Source organism: Neofelis nebulosa, chromosome 1, assembly GCF_028018385.1.
Source record: "Neofelis nebulosa isolate mNeoNeb1 chromosome 1, mNeoNeb1.pri, whole genome shotgun sequence".
NCBI lineage: Eukaryota > Metazoa > Chordata > Mammalia > Carnivora > Felidae > Neofelis > Neofelis nebulosa.
The window spans coordinates 83,060,767-83,080,024 of record NC_080782.1 but is presented as its reverse complement, the minus strand read 5'-3'; the positions used below and the strand labels follow the sequence as shown (position 1 = coordinate 83,080,024).

The window sequence follows — 19,258 nt, the reverse complement described above, 5'->3', positions numbered from 1 at the left end:
AGGTGTAGATCAAGTAACAACACAAGAATGCTCAGGATTCTTTGTGTTTCCTTGATCTTGCTCTTTAAGGGCAGCTATGACTGATAAACTATTAGGCTTTTCAGAGACGTGGTGATTCCAGCTCATGTTCAGAGCTCTCTTCTATCAAAGTCCAAGGGCCATTTGAAAGGACTCTGGTTCTGTGGTTCTATGGCATCTTGCCATCTAGCATGAGACCTAGGAGAAGTGAAATAGGCTTGAAGGCCTGAGTGAGACTGGAGGGATAGTTTGGGACCTAGGACATCTCAGGGGTTCCACGAAGGGAAGGCCAGAATGGTTTCACAGGTTTCCAAAGAATGATTCAGATATGAGAAATTCTGTGGTCTTGGTTTTGTATTTGAGGAGTTCCATGTGGCCATCTGCTGTTACTGAAGAATATTGCTGTCACTGCTTTAAATATTGGTATTTGTTTAATCGTTTATTTTATAATAAACACAAGATAAAGCCCCTTTAGTCTGCTCCTCTCAACCCAAAGTTTAGAAGATTAAATTAGTGCTAATTAGAATGAATGCCCTCTCTTAAAATAATCTTAATCAACAGGGCTATAACCTTGTAGGGTTTGCCTATACCAAACAGTTGTACCAAAAATATAAGCTCATTCTTAATTGGGATACTGTGCCAATTGACATTTCAAAATTTTCAAAAAGGATAATTTTGTACACTTCATATGATCCAATTTCAGGGAATGTGAATCCTACTAAATTCCTGAGAATATTTCTTTCCATGGGCAAGATACATCAAAATTCAGGAACACATAAAATTTCCTTTATGTTTATACCAAGAAGGAACATATTCTTTAAGAAGTTTAAATATGGTAAACTATAAATATAAGCTAATTAACCTCCAGAGAATTAAGGACAATGTCTAATAAATGGAGCTCAGAGATGTACTTTTAAAATGAGTTAAGCTTAAAATCATCCTTTGTTAACAGATGCTGAATTAAATTATACTTATCCTAAATCAAATCATCTATAACAAATCAAATCACATTTCCAAAAAATCCACTATTGGCAAAGTCTATGCAGATCCTGAAGGAAATACGATGCATATTAATTGGCCTTGTTGATAAACTACTGAGAACAATGTCAGATATTATACACAGTGCCTTTCCTGGGTCCTTTTACTTTTCATGGCACTGCAGTTTTTGCAAAGATTCAATAAAAGTTGGTCCTTCTTATCTAACTACAGCAAAACCCTGTATTGTGAGTAACTTGTTCTGTGAGTGTTCTGCAAGATGAGCAAACATTTCTAATAAATTTGGTAAATGAGAAGTAGGTGAAGTCAAATGTCACATGATCACAACTGAGCCAATGGTTCCTCTCTCTCTCTCCCTCTCTCTCTCTCTCTCTGCGGAATTGTGGGTGATCATCTCCCATGCTCAGATGCTTGGCCTCAGGTCATGGTGTATGACAGAAATCAGTCATTTTTCAGAACACTGGAAGGTGCCCACAACTGGCACTAGCATATTTTTTGTTACTTCAAAGTGCCTATGGGCAGTCCTTTGCTTTTCCATACAAGAGTAAGTTTAGGGATGCTTTGCTTCATTCTAGGTCATTGGATAGGTTCCTTGTTAAAGGTGCGTGAAAAGAAAAAGATGTCCCTGAGCCAATAGATAGCAGTGATTCCATTAGTGACAGTGAAAGTCGTCCTACACAATAACCCTCCTCTCTCGTCTCCCTCACACCAGCCACGAAGATTTTCAAAGGTTAGTGCCAGTTCATTTGTTTATCCTTCTTTATATTTTGCATTTTCTTTAATATCTTGTATTATATTACAGTATTGTAATCATTTTTATATGATTATTTTTGGGTTGTGGAACAAATCATCTGAGTTTCCATTATTTCTTATGGGGAAATTCGCTTTGATATACAAGTGCTTTGGATTACAAGCATGCTTCCAGAACAAATTATGCTCACAAAGTAAGGTTTTACTGTATAATTAAGCTGGGACACATGGGTGGCTCAGTCGGTTAAGCGTCTGACTCTTGGTTTTGGCTCAGGTCAAGAATTCAATAGTTTGTGAATCTGAGCCCTGTGACAGGCTCTGCACTGAAAGCACAGAGCCTGCTTGGGATTCTCTCTCTTCCCTTCTCTCTGACCTTCCCCCTTGTGCACTCTTTCTCTTTCAAAATAAATAAACTTTAAATAAATATATATATAAATACAATTAAATAAAGTAAATCTGAACCCATAACAATATAAGAAACAGCACATTCGAAAGTTAGTATTATTTAGTTAGGTGTGATGTGACCACATTTCATCTATGGACCATTATCTTCAGAGTCCCTTCAGGAGACTGGTGTAGTAGTTGCTGTGTGGCTTAAAGAGTTTCAGATTTTCATGTAGTCAAGAATGTCACTTCTTGGGAATTTTGAAGAAAGGAATACCCTTGTGTATGTAGTGCTGCAGACAGCCTGGAGAAGGGTCACTGAACCCTTTGCTCTGGCTCAGAATAAGTGAAGTGTTAAGACCAGTACAAAAAAGCTTTCCAGAACAATGGTGCAGTCCTGGAGTCATTTACAAAATCTCAGGTAGAATTTCATTACCAGTGTTTAGTAATTGTATGGCTTTAGTTATATTAACATGTAGCAGGGGAATCTTTGTGTGTCAGTGAGTGATGTTTTTTGCACCTATGAGAATAAGATAGGAAAAACAGAACAGAATGTATGTATTCTGCAGAAGCTTATAGATATATATGTACATATGCATATGTCTGTGTACATATATATATATATATATATACACACATATATATATATTAGGCTTAATTTAAGATCATACATTGTGTGGGGGGCCTTAGGGGGGGCTCAGTCAGTTGAGCATCTGACTTCAGCTCAGGTCATGATCTCATGGTTCGTGGGTTCGAGCCCTATGTTGGGCTCTGTGCTGATAGCTCAGAGCCTGGAGTCTGCTTCGGATTCTGTGTCTCTCTCTGTCCTTCCTCCACTCATGCTCTGTATCTCTCTCTCAAAAAAAAAAAAAAAACAATAAAAGAAAGATGATAGACTATGTGAAATAGCTATTATTAAAACTCTAAGTCCCTGTGATTTTTAAAAAAATTTCTCAATGGTAGGAAACTAGTAAAAGGAATGACATTTAACATGTATGTATATGATTGTGTTTGTATTGGGTAAAACAGGCTCTACCGGATTCCACCACTTGTAAGAAATGTGAAAAAACAATTGACTGACAACACATTCAATTCACAATCTTCGCACAAACAATGCAACCTGACAGACATTTTCTTGATCAAAATAGCTCATCAACTGTCGTAAATGTAAAGAAGGAGTTGCCAAGAAAAAAGTATCTCCAACCTGCTCAGAGATAAACCTTCCTCTGATGATACAAGCTGCATTCTCCTTCTGGGAAAAAAGGAACATTCACACAGCTTAATTTTCTGACCAACTTTAACAGGACTAGAACTTATTCTAGGAACCATCACTATATACAGTATATCTCTGACATTGGGATGCTTTTGAGAGTGAAACGAAGCACTATTAACAATTATGCCAGTTAAAAAAAAAAAAAAAAAAAAAGAGCTTCCCTCAGGCAAACCAGGATATATGGCCATCTACCAGAGAGGAAATTCCTCAGCGTCAGAACCAGAGAGGATCCTGAACACCAAAAGGGAAGTGAAGGTGTTGAGATGGCAGTGACCCTTATAGCCAATCCTGTGAAGATGAGGGAAATATATGTGAACACCAACCGTCATGCCTGATGCATAATTCACACCAGAAATGTGACCATGCCTTATGCACTCAGACAATCACTGTCTTTAAAAGTTGTCAGAAATGACATTTAATGGCAAAATTGCTGACAGGCCCTCCAACTTGAAAAAAGCTTATTTATACTTATATACTATAAAAATGAAAAATGTTTCGTTTTTGTCAAATTGAATTATTTTGGGAAAAAATGCTTTCCAATTCATTTTCTCAGATCTGGCTATCTTATAACTGATATCAGTTCTCAATGAGTGAGCTTTCACTAAGCTGTGAGAAAAATGAAGCTTGCAGGGGGAAACCTTCTAAAGCCTTTCCCATCCCCCAGGTTTCTGTAATCTTTAATCCAACCTGAAAACACTGTTCTCACAAGACTTGGAAACTTTCCTTTGGCAGTGACACATCAGACTCACAGAGTGGAGGGAATGGATTTCTCGAACTCTACTCAGTGCAGGGATTTCTAACATTGTTATAAATACAATCACAATAAACAAGTTTCCATGGATCACTTTTTTTTTTTTCGCAGATGATCTAATGCCTCATTGAATTTGTTATATGCCATAGTTTACTTTAGTTCTAAGACCTTCTTTGGCTGACAGTAAAACATGGATCACTTTTTAAACCTTTTTTTAATTCTTAAATTTTTATTTATATTTTAAGTTTATTTACTTATTTTTGAGAGAGAGAGAGAAAGCATGAGTGGTGAGGCGCAGAGAGGAAGAGAGAATCTTAGGCAGTCTCCAAGCTGGCAGCACGGAGGCCAATGTGGGGCTCGGGCCCAAGAACCGTGAGATCATGACCTGAGCCGAAGTCTGACAATTAACCGACTGAGCCACCCAGGTGCACCACCCCACTTTTTTGAGTATTTAAATTTGTTCATAATATTTGAAGAGAATCAGTTGTCCTCTATCGTGGGTTGACTTGAGTTCTCCCAGAGATATGTCTCAGTCCTAACCCCAATACTTGTAAAGGTGACCTTATTTGGAAATAGGGGCTTTGTAGATGTACTGAAGGTACTAGTCTTCAGAAGAGATCATCCTGGATTTAGGTTAGGCCCTAAATCCAATGACAGTCCTTATGAGAGAGAAAGCAGGGAGGGATTTGAGACTTAGAGACACAGGGGGGTACCATGTAAGGATGGAAGCTGAGATCAGAGTGACGCTACCACAGCGCATGGGATCCCTGGAGTCAACAGAAACTAGAAGAAGCAGGGAAGAATTCTTCCTGAGAGCCTCTGGAGGGAGTATTGCCCTTGACTATTTGACTCCTGGACTCCAGAGCTGAGAGGTAATAAATCTCTGTTGTTTTAAGCCACCAAGTTTGTGCTAATTTGTAAAATCAGCCCTAGAAAATTAACACCTCTGCCATGGTACAAATCACAAGAAATAACATTGGAGAGAATTGCTAGCACCAGACTTAAGTACACAGATTACTCTCTCTCCCTTTTCTAACAATACATATAATCCTGTCAAGACATTACATTCAAATGTGCTAGCTTATAATTCGGTCCCGAAAAACCCAGTCCAATCAAAATATAAATAGCATTGTTCTAATAATAACTAGACATGATGATTGTCACAAGGCTGCCAGCTAAAATAAGGAATTCAGTTAAAACTGAAATTTCAGATAAACAATATGCAACATTTTAGTAAAGTATGTCCCAAGTAGTGTGAGATGAATTTAACAAATTTTTATTAATTTTTTATTGAATAAATTGACATGTAATTTGTGTAAGTTTGAGGTGTTCAGCCTGTTACTCTGATACATTTATAAATTGTCATATGTTGCCATTATAGCAATACTTACCACATTACGTATGGTATGATATTATTATCTATATTCATTATATTGTGGATTAGATGCGATGCATTTCTACTAAAAGATAATGTGTTGTTTATCTGAAATTCAAACTTAATGAGGCATCCTGTATTTTTGTTTGCTAACTCTGGACCCATACAACTTCAGCAGAGAGACTACACATATCACTCAAAATCACAGAGCTAATAAAATGTTGAGCTTGGTCTTGAAATTATGTCTGTCCGACTCTTCAAGATCATGTGTTTCTAGTTCATTAGACTGCTTAAAGCAGAGACGATAAAACCTAGCAAGAGGCAGTAGCATTGCAGTAAGAAGAATGATGGCCAGTTCTGACTGCTGAGACTAACTCAGTGCCAATTATGTTATGAACGAAGATTCTGGAGATGAAAAGTTCAAACAATATTCTAGTGGCGTTGCTGACAGTGAAGTGAGTTTTCCCATTCTACTATTCTGTGCATGGGTGATATGTAACAGAGGGGGCACAGGTATTTTGGTTTTGATGGGCAGTTGGTAAGGGCATCAATGCAATAAATGATAAGAGTACAATTTCTGTAGTTCTAATAGTTATGCAAATATTTTTGCTGACATTCACCTTTTTCCAAAATCCACATGGCTCGCAGGTACGATCATCCTTAAATCTCAAAGGTTTTTCTGAACTCCCTCAGCCATTTGACCTCAGGTGCTAGCAGACTTCCTCTGGAGGGCCTCTCACATTTTCCTTTCCTTCTCCATTTCCACATCCATAATTCCAGATGAGGCCCTCAAGACTATGTTCCCACATGCCTACAGTGTTTCTTCGCTTGTTTTCTCACTTCAAACTATCTCCATCTAACTGTCCTGTATGTATAAATTATCTGTATAAAATTCACAAGTTTAAAGTGACCCAATATGACCTATCCAATCACATGCTTAACACACCTGTCATTCACAGGTGTGTCTAAGATAAATTTTGATCAATCCAATACTTAACTCAGGTTGTTTCCTTTGTTTAAATATCTCTTCTCACATGCAGTCAATAAAAACCTCATAAATGCCAGGCCAAGTAAGTAAAACAGTGAAGCTGGACCGGAGTTCGCATTTTAAACACTTTGGGATATTCTTCACCTCCACAAAATCTTTTCTTTCCTGTTTTTCTTAAGAACATGGTCCTCTTGTTCTACCTTGAAAAACTTCCTATTTTTGGCAGAGACAACCATACAGAATAATTTGCAACTATAAGAAAGACAGTGTGTGTACAGTGCCATCCATGCTGAGATCTGTGGAGACACGGAACGGTGGGGCAAGACTGTGTGCACCCTGTCCAAAGGGTAGCTGCTACTCTGTTCAGGTAACTAGCATCATATATTGCCAGAGTTTGCCTTATGTTTTCTCACAATCACATTGACGTTATGCATTGTTAACAAGAGTGTTACAGTAGGGATGAGACTTTGTCAATGCATCATACCAGGGGGTCCGTGTCTGTCTCAATCCACTTGGGTTAGGTGGTGTCTTCCAAGTTTCTCCACTGGAAAGTTACTATTCTTCCTTTGTAACTCATATGTCTATTGTTGGGAAATACCTTGAAATGATGCAAATATCTTATTTCTCATCATAATTTCGCACATATAATTGTGGCATCTATTGATTTTTGCCTGCAACATGTTACTGTGGTGTTTGTTAAAACGCAATTTTCTATTCCTATTTTCCCTTCTACAGTTGTTTGTTGGAATTATGCCATAAGGAAAAGCTGTACCTGCTCCCCTGCTTCTTTATGTATTCAGTTATTTACTTACCAGCATGAATTCATAGATATTGATATTATATCATTTGATGGGTTAGAATTCATTATTACCATCATTCATTTTGTTGCTGAAATTGTCCAAGTTTTGATTACTAGGAGCTGCTCTTTTAAGTTGGCTTCTATGTTGTTTTGACATCATGCCATCAATTTTTTATTACTTCCTTACTGTCTGGGACTGCAAAATATTCCATGCTCATCTTGTACTTTCCTTGCCCCGGATCTGCAATCAACCATTTCTGTAGGAGCCCTGCTTACTTTTATTAGGGAAACTGTATTTAGAAATCAAAATCTGGACCCAATGGTATGTCGATTGCTTGTCTGCCATTACACATTTGGAATTGCTTCTGGGCCCTGTCAGCAAACAGATGTAGGAAACACACACACACAACACACACACACACACACACACACACACACACACACACACACACTTCTATCCATTTTAATCTCTATTAGAAACCATTTACATATTAAAACCATTAGTTCATACTGATGCCTTTCTAACACCAGAAGGTTCATTCCATCTTTCTCTTGTTCTATTTTTATAACTTCTTTTTCCAACAGTGGAAAACCTGGCTCTCATTATGTATAATACATTTACTTACTTGTTCAGTCCTATTACACACATTAAGTAGTTTCAGAATTGGCAGTCATGCTCTAAGGTAGATCATGGATAGTGTTTTTTGTCTTGAATTTTATGGTGTATAATCCAAACACTGTTTTACATGATCACTTAGATTAGTTGTTTTATTCCTCATCCCCGTAAGGTATGATTATAGTTACAATTAATTTTGGGTTCCTCCCACATCCTAATAGATACTTACTTATTTATCTAGTTAACTGGATCTGAAATACTGCCATAATAACAAGGTTTACTCAAAGAACAGTAACTTCCTCCTCACCATTTTTATCCCATTCCCATCCCTCATTCTTAACACCTGTCCTTACCCATATTATGTATGTTACCAATCTCATTAGCTTCTGGATTTTACTTCTGATATTTCTTTTTGAACAAATGACCAGATAATGCATAATTTCTTATACTCCCTCCTTTCTTATATTCCATACTATCAGTAATCTTTCATATTTTGCTTTGTCACTTAATAATATATCCTGCAACTCTTTTCATATCAATTCCTAGATAATTTCCTTATTCTTTACTTTATAGCTGCATAGTATTTGATCATGTGGATGTACCATGGTTTATTTAACCACCTCTCCTATTTATGGGCATTTTATAGTTACAAACAATGTTGTATTAAATAATTATTTACATATGTATTTAATATTGTTGGGAGTGCATAACTAGAACTAAAAATTTGATCTCCTGATGACTGATTCAATTCTATTTTAAATCAAATGATGCAATGTAATGTAATTAAGAATACTCTGAAAACTAAAAACAAGTTGCATAAATATATATGACAAAATAATACTATGTTAATAGCATTATTTTCTTTCTCTAATCTAATTGTAACTGCTTTTGAGACAAGCAGTTAAATTCAATAAAAATGTGTCCTCAGCTACTTAACTGGATGGTTAATTTTGAAAATTAAATGTATTAAAATTCTATATTTCCAATACACCTTCATTCCTTAAGAATGTTCTGATATTTACTAGTTTTTATTCAAAAATCAAATCGATTAGTTATGTAGTTTCTGGTCTTAAAAAGCCCATTATTATACTAAATTATTTTCTCTATTTTGTTCTTATAGAGACGGGATGTAGATATTATAAGCTATTGTCCTAATTTGGTTCCTTCCACATCCTAAGTGTGTACGTCAAATAGGGTGGGAAGAGAAAACAACACTGCATGATGCCAGGAAACCTCTTCAGGTTGTCTGACGCCTGTTAGAGGCTTACTGGAGGAGCCTCCTTCCTTATTGGAGGAGTTAAACTTAAATTCAGCTTCCTTTGGAATTGTGAGTCCTCAGGGCACTCAGGTCTCCACATTTTGAATGGCTGGTATTTCAAAATATGAAAAGGATGATCCAAGTCTAGTTAGGGTCCATCCCTGGTGCTGCCTTTAATCTGGGTTCAAGGAATCCCTAATGTAGCCCAAGCTAGTTCCCCAGGAGACTGCCTTGAGATTTGGAATCCAGAAACTAAAGACAATTTGCCTTTTCTGTTCTTTCATTGTGGCCTACAAAGACCTACTATGAGATTATTGCCAGGTCCAACTAAGCCTCAGAAAATCACCTGTGGGAATCTCCAAAGTTTTGGTGAAATTTTAGTTCTGAATTCTGCAGTTTTAGCAGATGCAGCTATGCAAATCTATGCAGCAACAACAATTTCAGGTCTGCCAAAAGTTGACTTCTGATATGGCTCCAAATATGTGCTTCATCTACTAACCAATTATGTCACTGATAACATATAAGGAAGAGTCTAATTTGTCAGCAATTTGGTAGGAACCATGCTGTCTGGGTCAGGGCCAGTGTAGGAGTTTTTGATTTGTATCGTAACCTCTTGCTCCATGGTCACAGGAGTCAAATAAAGCTTCAAGCCATATTGTTGAACACAACCTTCTGAAAATTATAAAATTATAGTTGATTTTTTTAACTTAAGCAACCATAAGGAAAACAGAATCTGTCAAAAATTTAGGATAAGTTTCCAGGTGATGTTGTTCTTATGTTCTTACCTCCTCGATCTCGGGCAGCTAAACTTTGACCCCTTCTTAAGGTAATGTCCAATTGGTACATTCCGGGATCAGCCAAGGGGACATCTGCATTACTGGTTCCAGCAGTATTTATTTTCTGAAAAACAAGAATTATGCAAAATATTAAATTTAATGTTTCCTATTTCCTTCAGTGGGGGACCATATGCAGCTTCACTCAAATTGTTATAATTAGTCAATCAAATAAATCATCTTGTGCATTCACATGTCATAGTCACCCAGTTCTGTGAAGGTTTTTAAATTCATGAAATTATTTAGATCAAAATAAAAACATGACACTTACAGGAATTCTTGTTTTAACTCAGATTACAGATAACAAATATAACAGGAAAACATTCCCCATGGAAAGCCCCACATAATTCAACCAAGGAAGACTAACATAGGAATAGTGTCTGAGATAAAAATACAATCAGTGATGAATGGAGAATAAAGGTATGCAAGAGCAGTTGATTTCCATACAAGTGAGCTGAAAATGAAAATGATCTATTCAGGCAACTGTGTTGACTCATTTATCTGTGCAAAAGGGTCATACTGATGGATTACACACCTTTTTTTTCAATTCCAACATAAACTATGATATAATTATACCGAAATAAATTCACCTAGCATTTTGACAGTATTTGCAAGAAATAAGTTCTCAGGGGGGCTAAATTTCTAATGCTGCTTGCTATGGAATAGAAGTTCAAGTGCACAAGCTATTTCTAGAACTAAAAATTTCTGCAAGGCTACCCATAGAGAATAACTTCAGTAACAATATACTATTAATTTACAGGCATTAAGTAAAATAAACACTTGTAAGAGGAATAGCTATATTGAAACAACACAAAAGAAACAGTAAAAATTGATTGGTCATATTTTATACTTCATGCCACTTTGAATACAATAGGAAAACTTACTTTTCTTTACACATTTGAAATGATTTTAAATTCCTATAATTTTTCTTCTAATACAAAAAGAAAAATTCTTTTGTTTTGGAATAATATGCATGGATAAGGTAAAGTTTTAGACACCAGTCTGGCTCTTCAAGTTCTATATTTCATATGCAATACTATAAAGCAGCTTTTTTTTTTTAATGTTTCAAGACCAAGAAGAAAGCTTTCCTACAGGAGAAATTATCATTTAAAATAAGAAGCAGCACATCTTTGACAAGTCCTCATCTCTCCTCTGGTAACAATAAAAAAGATTCCACTTCTTCTCATGGTATCCATGTTCCTATGTATGACAGCACTATTCTCACAGTGACTCAGGCTGGAAATCAACAGAGTCTCATTCTTCATTTCCCTCTCTACCGCGTTCAGAAAGTTGCCAAATCCCACCCACTCCATTTCCACCCCCATTACATCTCCCAGTTGTCTTTTTCTTTTAATTCTTAACACCACTACTTTGAATCATGCCTTCAAACAACAGAGGAACAAAGGTGAAATGATTGTGTTGGTCTTCCCTCAAACATCCATTTGCCCACCTCCTTGGGGTTACCGATTATAATAATTTAGAGTACACCCTTCCACACTTTTGAAGGGTTTATACAAACACATACACATATGGGTTTATTTTTCTTTGACTGAGTTTTCAGTTTTTGTTTTTATTTTAACAAAGACAGTATTATATTTTTGTCTATTATTTCACAATTTATTTAACTTAAAAAAGTCATGGGTGCTTTGCTAATCCCCACATACAGATATATTTAGGTTTTTTATTCTGTTTTTTTTAGGTATATCATTTTACATAGTGTGGGAGTACCATGATTTCTCTATTGATTAGGAGCTGGTTTCAGTAGTTGCCACTACAAGGACTTGTGTTTTATTTCACTCATAGGATGAATTTTTCCGAAAAAAAGTTTAAATAGTTCATACTACTATTGAAAGTATACAAGACTGCCTATTTCCCAGATGCTAGTCAGCATAGGATGTTATTTTTCAAGTTTGGAGGGCAAAAATGTTATCTCCCTTTAATACGCATTTCCAGAACTAGGGTAGGGTGTCTTGAAACTACTGTAAATGGCAAGACTGAGAGCTGTTCACTGTGCCACACAGAAGATGCCAACTTCGAAAGACAGGAAGCCAATCAAGGTCTTCTAAACAACTTTTCAAAAAAGTTTGTATATGGGTCTAACTAATAAGCAAGATTTAAATTCAAATCCAGCAAACATCTGTTAAGCTCCAAGTACATTCCAAGCCTTTCATTAGGCTTTTGTACATACATAATTTCAAACTAAACAAGCCCATCAATAAATATTAAATATAGATAGATTTACCACTTTCTCAGAATAAAATCTATGGGAAAGGAGACATTTTCTAGCATCCTCCTGTAGTATTTTGATAGGTACTTCAAAGGCAGAAAAGTTTGAATGCTCATATTGCTGTATATTTTGTAGTTTTCATTGTTCTTTCCAGTGTGTCTTGAAGTTTAGAGTTAATTATTTATAGAGTACCTGGTATAATATTTTGAAATGTATATTATACTATATGGGCAAATTAAGGAAGTTTCAAAGGTAATTTTAGTTATATTAGGTTTCTCACTTTTGCTCTTTTAGAATTTAACACCAAGTTAAGAGATAGCTTCATTGGACTTCTATTTACTGGCTTTTTAAAGCCTGAATAATTTTCCTCCGTGTGTGTGTGTGTGTGTGTGTGTGTGTGTGTGTGTGTGTGTGTTTATCACATTTTCTTTATCCATTCACACGATGACAAACATTTATGTTGTTTCTGTATCTTGGCTATTGTGAATAATACTGTAATGAACTGGGAATACAGATCTCTCTCCAAGATACTGATTTCATTTCCTTTGAATAGATACCTGCCTTTCCCCTCTTGCTCTCCATGTCTTGTCTTCCTACACAGTCTTCCAGGGCCATTTTATTAGCTTTTATATCTTTCTTGTCCGTTATCACATTCTATATCAAATGTCATATTTGCCACTTTAGATTGTAAACTTTTAAAATCAGGGAATAGAGTGTTTAAGAACCAAATTGAACACAAATTGTGAAGAGGCAATGAAAAGAGAAAGATATCTTTAAGGAAATACGATCTGGCTGAGTAGATACACACATGGGGGTAAAAAACAAAGTTGACTACTCATAGGCAGTTTATTTCCTCTCTTTTTCTATGATCATGGGTGGCATCTGATCTGTTTTGGGACCTTCTGTGCCAAAGAAAACTAAGTATACCATCAGAAACCTTTTTTAGTATATAGTGATATAGGCTGCCATTACCAACTAATCAAAATTGGCTCTTATAAAGAAACCCTATCCACTCAAGAGCTGTAATTAAAGACAGACTGTACTATAATGGAATTATTTAGTCATTGGGACAGCAGGAAAGAAAGACCAATTTATTATGTGATAAAAATCTGAGGTGCCTTCAGAGACATGACAATGGAGTAGGGTGTGAAAATATGGGTAGGACTTTGACTAGTGAAGATTTAAAAGAAGGGAAGATGGGGGCGCCTGGGTGGCGCAGTCGGTTAAGCGTCCGACTTCAGCCAGGTCACGATCTCGCGGTCTGTGAGTTCGAGCCCCGCGTCAGGCTCTGGGCTGATGGCTCGGAGCCTGGAGCCTGTTTCCGATTCTGTGTCTCCCTCTCTCTCTGCCCCTCCCCTGTTCATGCTCTGTCTCTCTCTGTCCCCAAAATAAATAAAAAACGTTGAAAAAAAAAATTAAAAAAAAAAGAAGGGAAGATGGGAAAATCAGTGAGAGCCCAAGGTGAATAGTCACCAGAGGGTACATCACTAAGCTGTGTGAGAAATAAGGTGTAAAGGAAGGCTGATGCGCATTGACTCCAGGCTGACAGGAGTTTCAACCCATGGGCAACATGAAACCATCCCAGGTTTTGAAGAGAGGAAGCACTATAACCAGGCCTCATTTAACAAACATTTATTGCCTATATGCTCTGGAGTAAGTGCTTAGATTTCAGAAATAATCAAAACCAGGCCTTTTCTCTCTATAGGATAGAAAAGAGAAGAAAAATCCTGTCGATATAGACATTATTTAACAGGTTTTATAACAGTCCAGTTTAAGTCACAAGGGCCTGATCTGGTCAGTGGTAATGGAAATAAAAGTAAATTTGAGAGATATTGAAGAGATTCAATCAACTGAATTTGTCAACTGACAAGATGTGGGAGATATGGGAAATGGATAGATGAGTCACACGGAAGTCTGAGCAGAACCCCTGAGAGAATGGTGTGCCAGCAGTGTGAGATGAGAAGCAAGCTTCAAGCCACCATGGTGTCAGCTTCCAAGGATACCTCCAACTCCCTGAAAGAAGGTGGTCAAGAACTTAAGCAGATCTAGAGAGTCATCTCTCCTCAGGCTCATTGAGATGGTTCCAAAAAGAAAATTGGTAGGCCGATTATATACAGACATACTAGAAATATAATTGTTTATTGTAAAGTATCTTAAGTCATGGAATGTTAAAAGGTATTAGGAAAGATGTATCTGAAGTGTTAGGTACATATACAGCTCTAAAACAGTCATTTTAAAAACCTTTTTTTTTTTTTAAATTTAACATTTCTATAGTGACTATTATAGGAACTTCAAATATATTCTTCCCTTCCTTAAACTGTCATGCTCCACACTTAGTTGCTATTTTTAAACTACTTTATTGAGGTATGATTGGATGTAGAAAAAGCTATACATATTCAATAAATAACTTGAAATCATCACCACCATCAAGGCTACAAACCCAGCACTTCCAAAAGTTTTCTCCCACCTCCTTTATTATTATTATTACCATTATTATTATGGTTTGTGGTAAGAATACTTAATTGAAGATCTACCCTCTTAGAAAATTTTAAGTATACAATACAGTATCATTAGCCAAAGGCATTATGCTGTACAGCAGATCTCCAGAATTTATTCATCCTGTATAACTGAAACTTTGTACCCTTTGACCATTCGTCCCCATTTTCCCCTCCTCCTAGGCCCTGGAAATCACCATTCTCTGCTTTTATAAGTTTGACTGTTTTAGATTCTACATGTAAGTGAGATCATTCAGTATTTGTCTTTCTATGTTTGGCTTATTTCACTTAGCATAATGTTGTCCAGGTTCCCACATATTAACATACATGGATGATTTTCCTTCATTGCTTTTAAGGCAGGATGTTATTCTATTATATCTATTATATGTATACAAAAATTTTCCTTTATCCATTCATCCATCAATGGAAATTTAAGTTGGACATATCTTGGTTATTATGAATACTATAATAGACATGGGAATGTGGTTATCCTTTGCATAAATCCCGAGGAGTGGGATTGCTTTATCCTTTGCATAAATCCCGAGGAGTGGGATTACTGGATCATGTGGAACCACAAAGGACCCCACAGAGTCAAAACAACCTTGAGAAAGAACAAATGTGGAGGCATCACACTTCTTGATTTCAAACTATACTACAAGGCTACACTGATCAAAACAGTAAGGTACAGGCATAAAAATAGACACATAAATCAATGGAACAAAATAAAAGGCCCAGAAAGAAACCCACACATCAGAGAAGAAACCCATGGTCAACTAACCTTCTGTAAAGGCACCAAAAACACAAAGTGGAAAAAATATAGCCTTTTTAGTACATGTTGCTGTTAAAAATGGATATCCACATGCAAAGGAATGAAATTAGACCCTCATCTTATGCCATATGTGAAAATCAGCTCAAAACAGCTTCAAGACTTAATTATAAGACTTGAAGTTGTACAACTACCAGAAAAAACACAGCATGGGAAAAAGCTCCTTGATATTGGTTTTGACAATGAATTTTTGGAAATGACACCAAAAGCACAGGAAACAAAAGCAGGAATAGACTAGGGGGACAACATCAAATTAAAAATCTTTTGAAGAGCAAAAGTAGCAATCAACGAAATAAAGACAACCTATGGAATGGGAAAAATATTTATAAGCCATATACCTGATAAGGCATTAATATCCAGAATATATGAGGAACTCATACAACTCAATAGCAAAAAAACACACAAACTGATTAAAAGTTGACCAAATAGCTGAACATACATTTCTCCAAAGAAGCCATACAAATGGTCAACAAATATATGACAAGGTGCTCAACATCCCTATCAGTGAAACGCAAATCAAAACCATAATGAGATATCATAGTATGAATTTTAGGATGGCTATTATTTAAAAAAAAAAAGTAATAAATACTGGTTAGAATAAATTCCCCCTTTGGTGGGAATGTAAAATAAATGGGTAACTCAAAGTCTGAAATTCAGAGTCTAGGCACAGTTAGAGGATTAGGGAGGTTTCTATGACAGCACTCAATCAAAGTTTTGGGACTGTTGAAGCCAAAAAGTAGCTGCAGTGTTTGGAGTTGTAAATTTTAATAAAAGTCAGAACTTTATCAGGTCACTTATGGGAAAGTCAGAAAAAGAGTGTGGAAGAGAGGGACTCTGAGAATTTGAAAGAAAGCATTTGGAAGGATTACCTCCAGAGCACACATATCTACTTCACCTAGCCACCATTTTTGCAGAACACCTTCCTCTATGCTCCCGGCTTGCTTGAAGTGGGCCAGTACTATCCATGATGATGTCAAATTTCCTCATATCCAACCCCTCTTTCCCTCATTTTATACAGATTAATGGTTCTCAACCTTGAGGGCTTTGGCTAGGCACCCAGCAACTCTGGGGGTGGGACCCAGGTAGCAGTATTTTTTCTTACAGTCCTCAGACGATTTCAATAAGCAGCCTAGCTTGATCAATTGTGCTAATTATAAAAGCAAGTCTTTGAGAAGGCTTATGTACAAAGAATTTACAGACTATGAAAATGTGTATCATAAAACACCTGTGAAATATGTTGAGGAATCAATATGAGGGTCCCTGTTACTTTGAGCTCTGCTGCTTAGGAGGCCTTTTAACTTCAGTGGAGAAAGCTTCCACCACAAGATATAATGGTGCTGATGGATAAAAAGTTGAGAGTGCCACCTTGCCCTTTTGAAGTTTTCATTATAGGCAAAAAATGGGGTTAACTCTGTTAGCTGGGCTGGTTGATCATTATTATCAATAGGAAGTAGGAGTGCACAGGGAGGGAGAAGAATGTCTGCATTCTAGGAGATTTTCTTGAATGCTCCTAGTATCGGCATGCCCAGTGGCTTATAGATTGGCTAAGTCATTCCATATGTGTTTCATACACACAGGCCCTGCTCAGTGCAGCTCTAACTTTGTCTATCAACAAAATCCACTTAAAGTTAAAACTTAATGAAAGCTTTTACATTTTCAACTTTTCAAATTTAACAACCTTGTCAAGGATATCAACAGGCATCATTGAGGATTTCTTAGTCATTACCAATTTCTACTTTGTCATCTCTCCTAGTTTCTACGACATTGAAAATATTTGCATAGTGAAATCTCCATCATATGGAAATCAAAGATTTTTAAAACTTAATTCTCAAAAACATAACTCAAAAGCCACTGATATATTCCAAATTCAGGGAAGCTCCATGATTCACTTACCATGGGAACATTATGATTATTTGGAGATCAACTGATAAAATGATTTTAGAAACCACAAAGAATGGGGAAAATTCATGGCAACAAATGGGCATAGCCCACTAGGTATGTCAGTCATAGTGTCTGACTAATCCACAGCCCACCCTGTGGGCGTCCCATAAGCTTATGCAACAGCTTATGCTTGATGTAAATTTTACTTTCTTGCCCCTTGTTCCTAGCTGATTAGACCTGCAGCTGGTTATCTGAACTGAGGACAGACAGGCTAGTCAGTGGATAGGTTGGTATTAACAAAGATGTTATTAGGCAAAGGTTGTTTGTTTCAAATTCAAAGAGAAGAAATAGAAGTGGCTGCTAAGACCAAGGGGCCATGACAGAGAGAATGGAGAGGCCATGATTGTCCAAGTATAATCCCAAACCAAGAGAGTAGTGCTATAACTAAGCAGAAGCATGGGGTGGAAAAAATACATATAGTAAAAAGTTAGAATGTCACTTTGTAGCAGGACATATAAAAAGACCAAATAACCAAAGTAAAGTATGACAGTGTATGGGCAGAAGTATCTATGAATTACCACTGAAGACTTGGCTCTGGGACTTGAGAGCCAGTTGCTCTGGGCTCTGTGCTCCTGGTTGGCTATGGTCTCTGATCACCTTCTTACGTCCTTTGGTTTTGTACGAGACAGGTGAACTGAGTCGTGGCACTTACAACAGAATAGATTAAGAGCAACAAGAGTGAGCAAAAGAAGCACAGAAACAAGGAAGCAGTCAGGTAACAGGGGAAATCCACGAGGACACTAATATAGGAGAAACTGAGCTGCCCAGAGAGGCTGTAGACAGACAAAAATTGTCGCATGCCTCTGCTTCCTCCCTGTCTGTGCAGTGTTCACTGATGTTCACAAAGAGATGCCGCCGGGGTGCTAGCTCACCACACTCAAGTCAAATAAGGTCAATGCTCTGCGGTTACAAAGTCAAGAAAACTTCATGTTTTTATTAATATCTTCAGCAAGAAATGGAGAAAAAGCCTTATGGCTACAGTAACCATATAATTTATCATTCAAGCTGAGATACTTTGGAGAGTGAAAGGGAGTGCTCTTAATAATTATAGGGCAAAAACAGCCATAAAAAATCTCAGAGGAAGTGAAATACATGTTACAGTACTTAACAAGTTAGCCATGAGTTAACCAGAAAGATATGCTAAGCATAAAAGTCTGATCATCTGGTCATATCAAAGTTTTTCTACAGTTTCTTTTAGAACTGAATTACAACCCTGGGTTTAATTCTGGGATTTTCACTTTGCAATCGCCCAAACCAAACAACATGGGCCTATAAATTTCCAAGCCCGCTAAGTAGCAATATTTAACCACTGCTGAAAGAAGTAAAAAATTCAGTCCTCCCAGAATGTCTTTTCTAGGACTCCCGCAACACTGATTACTCACCCCTGACTCGTCCACTAAATAGACTTTTGTGGAGCCTCACTTTATTATTGCAGATAACCTTTTCCACCCATACATACAGTATATAAAATATCCTGAGCAAAAGGAAAGCAAATAAGATTTTCTTTTCTCAATTCAAAAGAACAATTCCTTTTTGGAATCAGACCCTGTAACCTGCCTTTGTGTTAATCAGATGCAAACCCTGATGAGGTGGGGCAGGAGAGAGGTCAACTATTTAACTTGAGCCCAAAATACTTATCCCCTTGTGTCAGAAATTATTAAACTATAAGTAGTTATTTGAGGGCAGGAGGTGAGGAGACCTCTTATAAAACAGAAGAAAGATTACAGG

The 19,258-nt window shown here is 36.8% G+C and overlaps 1 protein-coding gene across 20 annotated transcripts in view; it reads right to left on the bottom strand.

Moving 5' to 3' along the window:
• MCTP1 (multiple C2 and transmembrane domain containing 1) overlaps window positions 1-19,258 on the bottom strand; it is a 535,749-nt gene that overhangs the window by 283,281 nt on the left and 233,210 nt on the right. For all 20 annotated transcript variants that reach the window (XM_058727403.1, XM_058706103.1, XM_058716425.1 and 17 more), the window contains exon 2: window positions 9,994-10,108. In XM_058727403.1, the coding sequence (XP_058583386.1) occupies window positions 9,994-10,108 (115 nt within the window). The remainder of the gene's footprint in view (window positions 1-9,993; window positions 10,109-19,258) is intronic.